Raw genomic sequence first — 11,151 nt, forward strand, 5'->3', positions numbered from 1 at the left:
GAGAGTTTCGTCTTCATGTCCTGTTTGAGTGGCTGTTTGCAGTTGCCTGGTCACAGGCGCTGATTGATGTGTCTCTTTGTGTATTTTTGCATTTCCTCTGTGGAAGGAAGGAAGTATTTTGTCTTTGCCTTCGGCCTCAAACTCTGATCTCTGCAGCCCCACAGAGTCCCGCTCACCACCACAAGATCTTCATTGTGCGTTTGATCCTATGTGATGCCACTGTGTTTACGTCCTCACCGGTTTTGTTCTCCCTCCGTGTCGCTCCGCAGGGTGCAGGGTAAGAGGAAGAGGGACTTCTATGCCAGAGCTTTAGGATGGCCAGTGAAGGCTCCACTATCCCCAGTCCTGTCGTCCGCCAAATTGACAAGCAGTTCTTGATCTGCAGCATATGTCTGGACCGCTACGAGAACCCCAAAGTCCTGCCCTGCCTGCACACCTTCTGTGAGCGGTGAGTGGAGTTTCCAAAGTGCCGTAAGTGTTGTACTGTTTTATGATTTCAGACACATGATGCAGCCTATAACGGTGCAGTAATAAAAATAATAACAACAGATTTTTAAATGAATATCTCATTGCTTTAAACTTGTGCGTTATTTTAGGACACAGGTCTGCATCGCTGCTGTTGACTCTGGTGTGTTGGTGTCATCCTCGCTGTTAAGCAGCCTTTGTTTCTGTCACAAAAGACAAACTGTTCACGGTGTGCGCCTGCCTCTTTGCTCTGGTTGTTTCTGGAGCATCAGTGTGCAGCTGAACAATATACAGTCATTTCTAACTCTTTCTGTGGAGCATAACTACTGTGTTTCACACATAGACGCTGGGATGAACATTAAAATATTCAGCTCCACCATTTACCTTTGTTTGACTAGATTAAAGCTCATATGAGCTGTCATGTACTATATTTACATGTGATTTGATGATCATCTTTGGGTCACTGTTTATTACGTCCTCAGCAAACCGACAAAGAGTCTGTTGGAGGCTAGACAAGCTGTGACAAAACACTTATTTACCTCAAGCTTATTTATTTCATGTAAAAATAAGACTGCTGCACAATGGACAACATATATGTGTCATTGATGATATCAGTAAATGTAGTTCAATAAAGGAGAATTAAGATGAGCTGAATGAAAAGCACAGCAGCTACATGCATAAACAGTATAGTTTCACATATATGTTTTGTGTGCGTGGCAGGATTTTAAAGTATTCTCTGCCATGTTTGTTTTTCTTGTGCTTTATTTATTATTGTATTTTTAATATAACTTTGGATAAAGTTACATACTCATTGTGGTAAAAAAAAGCGGGCGTTTTTATGGTGGCAGGGCAGTGAGTAGCACTGTAGCCTCTCTGTGTAGTTTCTAGCTGTGCTTGTTTACTCGTGCAGGTGTTACTGCATTAAAAATATAAATATATATATACTGACTTTAAATAATTTGAATAGTATAATATAAAACACTAAATTTAATGGAAGCTCTGTATATACATTAAAAGCTTCACAATGACAGGATTTATGGCACGGTCATTGCATTTGAATACACTACATTGCACAGATGTCGTCGATAAGTGCTGCTGCAAATCGCTGTCAGAGTATCATCGTTCCAACCACTAGATGGTCTCAAAGACAGGATTTTGACCTGCTCTGTTCTTCTTTTACTTGAAGGACAAATAAGCTGTTAATGGACTGCTAGATGAAAACTTTAAGTCAGGCAATAAAGCACCACATCTTGAAACTACAACCTTTTTAATACACCTGTCGTCCTCCTGCAGGTGCCTGCAGAATTATATCCCAGCCCACAGCCTCACACTGTCGTGCCCCGTGTGCCGCCAGACCTCAATCCTGCCGGAGAAGGGTGTGGCGGCGTTGCAGAATAACTTCTTCATCACCAACCTGATGGACGTGCTGCAGCGGGCGCCGGGCAGCTGCAGCCAAGAGGCCGCCGCTCTCAACAACATCACCACTGTGGCTACAGGCCAGCTACTCTCCTGCCCAAACCATGGAGGCAGCGTAAGAGCTCCTCACACTGACACCTGACAGCAAAGTCGGCTTTAACATTTAGTTAGGGTTATAGATGTTCAGAGTGGAGCTGAGGGTGAAGTCAGGAGATCACCAAGTCATTATGTTTCATAATCTGAGCGTCTGTCATGCCTGTACACAATAATTTCATAGCAGTCTCGTCCACATCTGTCTGGGTATTTCAGCGTGGAGCAGAATATCAAACCAGCTGACGGTGCCGCGATTCAAGAGGTCGAGATCATTTTAAAGCAAAGAACATTATTTATTGATGGGCAAGTTTGTGCAGTAGACTGATAAAGTGACACAGCAGAGCAGTGTCCCCAACAAAAGCAGGAAATAGGACAGGACTCCTGAGTCTGGAGATGCAGAGTTGGCAGATGTGAGATGGAGTCATTAAAGGGGTGTGTAAGCATGCAGGATCAGGAAGATGGTTTATTTCCTCAGCATTAATGTGGATAAATGGGTCTATGACTCGAGCCTATTATAAATTCAGATCCCTGCTTTTTCCTGATTTGTAGGTGATGGAGTTTTACTGTCCTCCGTGTGAGACAGCCATGTGTCAGGAGTGCACGAGCGGCGAACACGGAGAGCACCCGACCGTGCCTCTTAAAGACGTAGTGGAACAGCACAAGGCCTCCTTGCACCACCAGCTAGATGCTGTTAAGAAGAGGTAGGCAGCAGCAATATTATTATGTAAATACTGTCATATTGCACTGCAGTGACGATTCTCCAGCTCTGTCACACGACCTTGACATTTTACTCGACTGCCTCCAGGTTACCAGAGATCGACTCAGCCCTGCAGACGCTGTCAGAGATTCTTCAGCAGCTGACCAATCAGAAGAGCGCCATCGAGGACGACATCCACGCGACCTTCGATGAGCTGCAGAAGACCCTCAATGTCCGCAAGAGCGTTCTACTCATGGAGCTGGAGGTCAACTATGGCCTCAAGCAAAAGGTGAGTGCAGAGTGAAGCAGCTGGGACTTTGGCTAAAATGTAACAACCAAATAGGACAAATGTAAAGCACTTAAATGAGCCTGATCTGGAGATTTTGGAGCACAGACTAAAGTAATCTTTTCACCTGTCACGGGTCCTTCAACAGGTCAGGGCTATCCAAATAATATAGATAGTATCAATACCAACACTGGTATTCTTACTGGCCCAATACTGACACGAGAGGATTGATGCGTCTGTTTGTTTCTCTGCTGTAAGCTCTGTAGATTATTCTCGTTTATCAGGCAGCAGACATGTCGGCGCAAACACCGCTCCTCTCATGCAGGCACATTTTGCTTCACCGTGTTTGTTGTTGTCCTGTGGTCATGTGACTTAGTTGCCAAATGAAGGTAGAGAGAGACAGAGCCCACTGTCACTGCCATTCAGTGAGCCAAAGAATAACCATGCAGATCATGTCATGGTGAAAGTAATGTGCCAGTCACGACTGATGCCACTCCAAAGTGTCCATCACAGTTGTTACTTCAGCAGTCTGATTACCTCCAGACTATATACAAACATTCAAAAATATATATTCAGCCCACATAATTGTGTTAATTATTAAAATAGATCATTCTGTTGGAAAGGGAAAAAAATATACCTTAAAGATGAATTGTATTTTAAAAAAAATGGCTGAATGTGATGAATGTAGAGTTTATTTAGTTTATGCAGCACATTTAAACAACAGAAGGTGACCCAAAGTGCTTTAGAGACCACAACAAGAATAATAATAATAAAAACTGTTTCAAAATATGAATGAAAAGCTAAAAGGTGTATTTGGTTGTGTTAAGGAATTATTGTACAAAGTAAAAATCATGTGATTTAGTGGTCATTAAAATTGTTCGGAATCGCAAATGTATGATGAGTCATGCTTCTCCGGCATAAACTGTCTAAATGAGTTAAAAGTATCGATATCAGTATTTGGTATCGATCGGATAGAAAGTAAAATAAATTTGCAGTATGGCACAGACTGCCTCTCCACAGGAAGGAGGTGCCGGAGCGGGGGCTTGTGCGCTGCATTGACCCATGAGCCAATCAGCCGGTTGGGTTAAAAGCCTGCTGACTCCCTCGGGGAGCTGCATCACATGGGCACAGCTAATGATTTACAACTGAGTGGCTGATGATCGGTCACAGCACTGCAGCCCACGGGGAAGCTGTGCTGCTGCTCCTGCTACATGAAGCCGGTGTCCCGCGTGCGCTCTTGATTTGGGCGTGCCGCGCGTGGGGAGGGAGTACAGTCCGGGCCGCAAACACTTTGTCACTTCACCGTGAATTTCTCGTCCTACAATGTTACAAAGAGTCTTAGTTTTACTGCGCGGATGAGCTGTGTGGGTGAAACACTGGACGCTATGGCGTCTCTGGGAGTAGAAGAGGAGTGTGATGACGGCCGAACGCCGGTGAGTTTGTCTCGGTGCTTTAACGTGTGCAGCCTGCGGTAATGTCGCACTTTTTTAGCGCCAGATTAACTTAACGTGTGAGCGCAATCCCCCACACAGCGCTCACAGGTGTGTTCGGTTTCACGGGGGATTTACAAAAGTTGCGCTGCTTTCTAAACACATGCGCAGTCTGTTCGCTTCAGTATCAAGCGCAGAATATAAGATGCGCTGCTTTTTGTTTTTGTTTTCGTTTTGCGGCGTTAAACATCGGCGCAGGAAAGTGCGTGTCGGGCATGTTAGTAAATCACTTTTTGTTTTTCGCCTTGAGAACTCCAAGAACACATCAGCAGCAGGGTCAGCCGCAAAAACCCGAGTTCAGCTTGTCACGGCGCTCTTAGTAAACACCGACGGTAGCAACTAGTTAGTAAAGCTGGTTATTAGCGGTTAAATGTGGCTTAGGTTAGCGCGTTATTGCTCAGGAGGGTTCGTCTGTAAAATGAGACAATAGGATGACTTAAAGATTTGATTAATTCTGGATATTTGATCAGTTCCTCATCCTCAGTTACCAGGTAACCAGACCAGTTTAAACACCTGCATTAAACACACCCACACTTTATCTGCAGTTCAGTTGCAGTGAAAAGGTCATTTCTGTATGAAGGTGTTTTATATCTGGTTATCAGATACCTACAGTTTTCTGCACGTTGCTTCTACCACCTGTACAAGCAAGCGGTGGTAAGCTTTTTGAGTCCCAAAAAGCTGAAGGAAACCAGCAAAGCTGTGGCAGCTTCCACATGGGGGCGTATCTGAATATCCAGCATTACAATCAAAGCAGCCCTTATTTAATTATCAGAGTGCCTGAAAGAAGATTGCGATTAAAGAACAGCAGTGTGGTCGTAGTAAAGTGACTAATTTACAAATTAAAATTAGGTAATATAAGAAATCACATTTTTATTGCATTATATTTACCAGCAGCTTAATAAACTAACATCCCTGTAATCCTTAATTAATACCATATATTTGCTCCCAAGCTGAGGATTGCCAAGTACTAATAACCTGATCTGATCTTAAAAGCGGACACAAAGGCAAAGCTAATGTTCTTTTTGTTAGTATAATGTAATCAACAGAATAACTGCAAGAAAAAAAATAATTTTGAAAGCTTCATAAAGTTTTATCTAAGCTCAGTGTCTCTCTGCTGCCCCCTGATGCATGCATGTGTAGGTGCTCCAAGCCCAGCTGGACACCCTGCTGCAGGGCCAAGAGGGCATCACCAGTAGCTGCAACTTCACGGAGCAGGCCTTGAGCCAGGGCACCGAGGCCGAGGTGCTGCTGGTGAAGAAGCAGATGGGCGAGCGACTCGTCGAGCTGGCCAGCCAGGAGCTTCCGCTGCAGCCCGGAGAGAACAACCAGCTGGACTTCCTCGTAGAAACGGAAGGGCTAAAAAAGTCCATCCACAACCTGGGCACTATTGTGACCACCAACGCCGTTGCCTCCGAGACTGTGGCGACAGGCGAGGGGCTGCGGCATTGTGTGGTAGGCGTGCCCACCTCCATCACCATCACTACTAAGGACAAAGATGGAGAGCTGTGCAAGATGGGCAACGCAGTCATCGCCGCTGAAATGTTTTCGCCTGACGGCAGCAAGTGTGACGGAGACGTGCTCGACAACAAGAACGGCACTTATGAGTACCTGTTCACAGCTCCTAAAGAGGGCACGTGTACTTTATCTCTGCGCTTATATGACCAACACATCAAAGGGAGCCCCTTTAAGATAAAGGCCACCAAATCCATTGACGTGTCACCGACTTCAGACGGCGTTAAGAAGAGGCTAAAGTCTCCGGGCAGCGGACACGTCAAGCAGAAGGCCATCAAGAGGCCGGCCAGTATGTACAGCACAGGGAGGAGGAAAGAGAATCCCATTGAGGACGACCTCATCTTCAGAATCGGTAAGACCGGCTCCCAGCCGGAGGGCTGAACATCAAACCTTAGCACTTCCTTTGAACCGCAAAGGAGGACGTAAAGTGTAGTCTACACTGTGAGGAGCCATCAGTGGGGAAAAAAGTTTATTCAAAATGCATAAACAACACAAGCTGGCTATAAATTGCTAATGCTACCCAGTCATGTTCAAAGTGTTAAGGCGAATGTGTGACCCACCTGCCACTGAGACACAAACTTCAATACAGGAGAGGTAAATTTAGGCCAGAGTAATGACCAATATCCCAAACTAAGCCCTCCCATTACCATTATCCTCTTTTATTATTGTGGCCCACCTCCAGTATCTTCACGGCCTGTCGGGGGCCATGACCCACAATTTGGGAATCCGTGCACTAGGGAAAATTCAGTTAAATCGCTGATTAACAAGTATTTACGAGCAATTTAAAAAGTGACAAAAGCTCAATAATAATATGATTAATTCGGCTTCTTGAACATGAGGATTTAGAGTCTTGTGTTCATATGATTTTAACCCTGACATGTCACATGCTTCAGTTTTTGTGACGTCTACATCATCAATGTGATAGTTTTTGTTGTTTTCCCCACAAAAACCCAGATGTAGCAAGAAATAATAACTAATACTTATATCAAATATTATTTTAATACAAAAAAATGGTAGAAGGTTCAATAAACAGCTGTCCTTTTGCAATTCTTACTTTTTCTACCCAAAAACAGACCAAAAAAAACAATGTAAGTAAGATAATACTAGTAAATATGGTTTGGAGACGTCTGTTTCACGGTTATGTGAAGTATAAATGTTTACACAACAGAGAGCTTATTACTGCTGGAGTGAAAATTGAGCATCAGGTTACCTTTACTATGTAACCAATAGACTTTACATGTAGAAAACGTACGTGTCGTCATCATCATGGTGAACGTGGTCATGTTTCGTGTCTCACAGGCACAAAGGGAAGAAACAAAGGGGAGTTCACGAACCTGCAGGGAGTGGCTGCCTCCTCTCAGGGGAAGGTGCTGATAGCAGACAGCAACAACCAGTGTGTGCAGGTGAGAACGAATTCCCTGAAGCATCTGCGCCTGTTCTCTGAGATAACATATGAAAACTATCTAATATTTAACATAGTGTTTTATTTTATTTCATTTTATTTTTTTAACCAAATCCAGATTTTCTCCAACGACGGCCAGTTCAGAAGTCGTTTCGGCATCCGGGGCAGGACTCCGGGTCAGCTGCAGCGGCCGACAGGTGTGGCAGTGCACCCCAACGGCGACATCATCATCGCGGACTATGACAACAAATGGGTCAGCATCTTTTCGAGCGAGGGCAAGTTTAAGGTGAGTTTTATTTATCTCTGGGACTGGGTCGTTCAGTAGATTTTTCCTCAGAACGGCAATAGTCGGCATGTTGCCGGGTGGGCTCCAGTGCCGCTGCAGCTGTGCAGAAGGTCACACTGATTTTTGTCCTCGAGTCAGATGGTTACACTTTCTCACACCTCATTTGCAAATTTCTCACGCGTTAAGAGACTCACTCATGCTGGTTTTGACTTCCCCCTTTCAGCCTTCTTATCTTCTGTTAAAAGAGTGCAGATTTTCGGGTTGAAACCACTGGTTTCCTGAGTGGGATCACCCTAATAGGACTTAGGGTGTGCTCTCAGTCTACGTGCAAACACACAGAAGACAGCTTCGGGGGTTTTATGTGTTAATGCAAACAGTAATACTGACCATTACTTGTATTTTTGTGATTGTAAGTACTCATTTCCTCACGCGTGGCTTCGTGAAATAAAATCTCTCCAGAACAAGATCGGCTCGGGGAAGCTGATGGGTCCTAAAGGCGTGTCTGTGGACAGAAACGGCCACATCATCGTGGTCGACAACAAGTCCTGCTGCGTCTTCATCTTCCAGGTCAACGGCAAGCTGGTCACCAAGTTTGGTAACCGTGGCAACGGTGACAGGCAGTTTGCAGGTACACTCAATGGTAATACAGTGCACTGCTCCAAGATAACACAATTCAGTCTTTCTCCAACCTGCATGCTGAATGAAGAGGAGCTGCACTGACCTCATGAGGGTCATTAATATGGAAAAAGCAACTTTAGTCCACCAGATTCGTCCATTATTATAAACAAAAGTGTCCCTAAAACAGCATGGTGTCTCATTAATCATGCTATGAGTTGGTTGTATGTTTGTTTTTTGTCATACACTTAATCTGAGCGACAGATGTAGGAGTTTTAAGACTGACACTGATACCGATATTTTGTCTAATATGTCGTCTGATAGCTTTTCTTTTCTGACACATGAAACATAAACAGATTTCCCTAACATGTATTACGTGTAGTTATTTGAGTTATTACTATGATTATATGGCAATTCAGTTTAAAATAATTTTGTTTTATTGTTTTAAAAAATGTTCACGCTCTGCCTGACTCTCCTCAAGCTGGTTGCTTGTGGCTAACAGGGAAGTTGCAGAGTGCCCTCTGGTGGATAAACTATGCAACAGCAACACTCAAAGCATGATTAAAGGGTGCTTCGGTCTTCTTTACTTTTTAAAGTTGGATTTATGGCTATTATAAATGTTGATAGCAATATATCAGAAAATGGCCAATTACCTGACTGATATATCAATATTTTCCAATCCAACTTTATTGACCAATATTTTGGTCATGCTCTAACATTAAAGCATTAAAAATCAGTGTACTTTTATTTTTATTTATTTTTTTGTCTGTTGCTGAATTCGTTTTTGAAGCTGCATGTCCTCCACAAATATGTCCTTGTGACATGTGCAATGAAAATAAAGTTGAGTTCTATTCTGTTCTACCTGTCATGTAGGAGTTTTCTGACTTTTTGTTTTGTCGCAGTCAAGCAAAACTGTACAAATGATATCTAAAATCTTCTTCATATTTCTAATCCAGGCCCTCACTTTGCTGCTGTCAACAACAACAACGAGATCATTGTGACAGATTTCCACAACCACTCAGTCAAGGCAAGTGAACTCCCAGAGCAGTCTGTGTGTTACAGGAATACAGATGTTAGCAGCTGCCACCAAAACGTGATTTACAACGAGTTTTCTACTCGTATCATTCACATTAAAAGGCTATTGTCACATTCATCAGTCGAAGGTGGGAAATTTGTCATGTGGACGAGGATTTTATGACATTCCAACAAGTTCGGAGTCCATTTATAGTCAGTGTAGTATTGACCAATCATGTCTGAGCAGACAGTCTGTGCAAAGAGGAAACCATCGGCTAAGAATACGGTCTCAAATCCATCAGCATCTGCTTCTTATTTATTTAAATGTATCTCACTGCATTTATCAGACTGTAAACCAGGCCTGATGCACACAACAGTGAGTCCTGGTCTGGATATCAGTGTTCTGTTATGTGAATATGTGCTGGTTGCATATTATTTTTTTTTAAAGAAGTGTTCTCTCTCTGCTGTTGCTTCTCTGAAACCATACTGCAGGTGTTCAACACAGAAGGAGAATTCTTGCTGAAATTTGGCTCCAATGGTGAAGGCAATGGCCAGTTCAACGCCCCCACAGGAGTGGCGGTGGACGTCAATGGAAACATCATAGTAGCCGACTGGGGCAACAGCAGGATACAGGTACGCAGAATGAATCATTTCTACTCCTCGAAGAATCGGTTAATACAAACTTCTGTTTCTTTTTTTTATTAAGTGGCATCCAACATTACACGGGTGAAGTGAATAACGCTGATTATGTCTTCATCATGGCAACTGTTAGCGGGAGGAAGTGTTCTGAAAGTTAATCTGTTAGAAGGAAAATGGGCTAGTGTAAGGATTTAAGTGAGTTTGATAAGGAGACAAATTTTGATGACTAGACGACTGGGTTTCCAAAACCGCAGCTCTTGTGGGGTGTTCCCCGTCTGCAGTGGGCGGTATCCTTTAAAAGTGGTCCAAGGAGGGAACAGTGGTGAACCAGCGATAGGCTCATAGGCGGCCAAGGCTCACTGATGCATGTGAGGAGCGAAGGCTGGCCTGTGAGGTCCGATCCAACAGACGAACTACTGAAGTTCTGAAAAAGTTCACCCTGGTTCTGACAGAAAGGTGTCAGAAAACACTGTGCATCAGTTTGTGTATGAGGCTGCATAACTGCAGATCAGTCGGGCTGCCCATGCTGACCCCCAACACCAACACTGGGCTGGACCCCAAAGCAATGATCTGGTTTCAATCAGGTTTTCTTTTACATCATATGGATGGCCGGGTTCGTATCACTTACCTGAGGAACAACTGGAACCAGGATGCACTGTGGGAAGAATTCAAGCTGGCTGAGGCATTGTGATGCTCTGAACAATGTTCTGCCGGGAAACCTTGTGTCCTGACATCCATGTGGATGTTACTTTGACACGTACAACCTACCTAAGCATTGTTGCAGACCACGTAAACCTTTTCATGGAAACTGCATTCACAGATCGATGTGGTCTCTTTTAGCAAAGCAAAAATGGTTTAGGGAGGGTTTGACGTGCACATCGAAGAGTTCAAAGGTGTTCACTTGACCTCCAAATTACCCAGATCTCAATCGAGCATCTGTGGGATGTGCAAAGAAGTCCAATATATCGATGTCTCACCTCATGACTTACAGGATCTGTTGCTCATATCGTGGTGACAGAATCCACAGCAGACCTTCAGGGGTGTAATGGAGTCTATGGCTCGGCAGCTCAGACTTGTTTTGGCAGTATAAGGGGGACCGACACAATATTAGGCATAATGTTAGGCCTGATCACTGCACACTGGTGTTCTAAAATACATGTTTTTGAACCTCCTGAGACCCTGCGTCCTCAGATGGCGATCTTCCATTTAGCTTTTCTGCACCTTGTACAGGGAGTG

At 43.9% G+C, this 11,151-nt stretch overlaps 1 protein-coding gene across 6 annotated transcripts in view; it reads left to right on the top strand.

Annotated features, from left to right (window-relative positions):
• The window catches only part of trim2a (tripartite motif containing 2a), a 28,207-nt gene that overhangs the window by 15,063 nt on the left and 1,993 nt on the right, over positions 1-11,151 (top strand). For 5 of the 6 annotated variants that reach the window (XM_013914317.1, XM_013914319.1, XM_013914316.1 and 2 more), the window contains exons 2-11: positions 270-448; positions 1,759-1,996; positions 2,524-2,675; positions 2,780-2,960; positions 5,588-6,311; positions 7,259-7,362; positions 7,480-7,647; positions 8,107-8,287; positions 9,219-9,289; positions 9,769-9,909. In XM_013914317.1, the coding sequence (XP_013769771.1) occupies positions 315-448; positions 1,759-1,996; positions 2,524-2,675; positions 2,780-2,960; positions 5,588-6,311; positions 7,259-7,362; positions 7,480-7,647; positions 8,107-8,287; positions 9,219-9,289; positions 9,769-9,909 (2,094 nt within the window). In that variant the 5' untranslated portion in view covers positions 270-314. The remainder of the gene's footprint in view (positions 1-269; positions 449-1,758; positions 1,997-2,523; positions 2,676-2,779; positions 2,961-5,587; positions 6,312-7,258; positions 7,363-7,479; positions 7,648-8,106; positions 8,288-9,218; positions 9,290-9,768; positions 9,910-11,151) is intronic. The other variant, XM_005746971.1, reaches the window with a different exon arrangement.

The sequence above is a fragment of the Pundamilia nyererei genome, unplaced genomic scaffold (genome assembly GCF_000239375.1).
Source record: "Pundamilia nyererei isolate P.nyererei 1_Seehausen unplaced genomic scaffold, PunNye1.0 scaffold00186, whole genome shotgun sequence".
Classification (NCBI taxonomy): Eukaryota; Metazoa; Chordata; class Actinopteri; order Cichliformes; family Cichlidae; genus Pundamilia; species Pundamilia nyererei.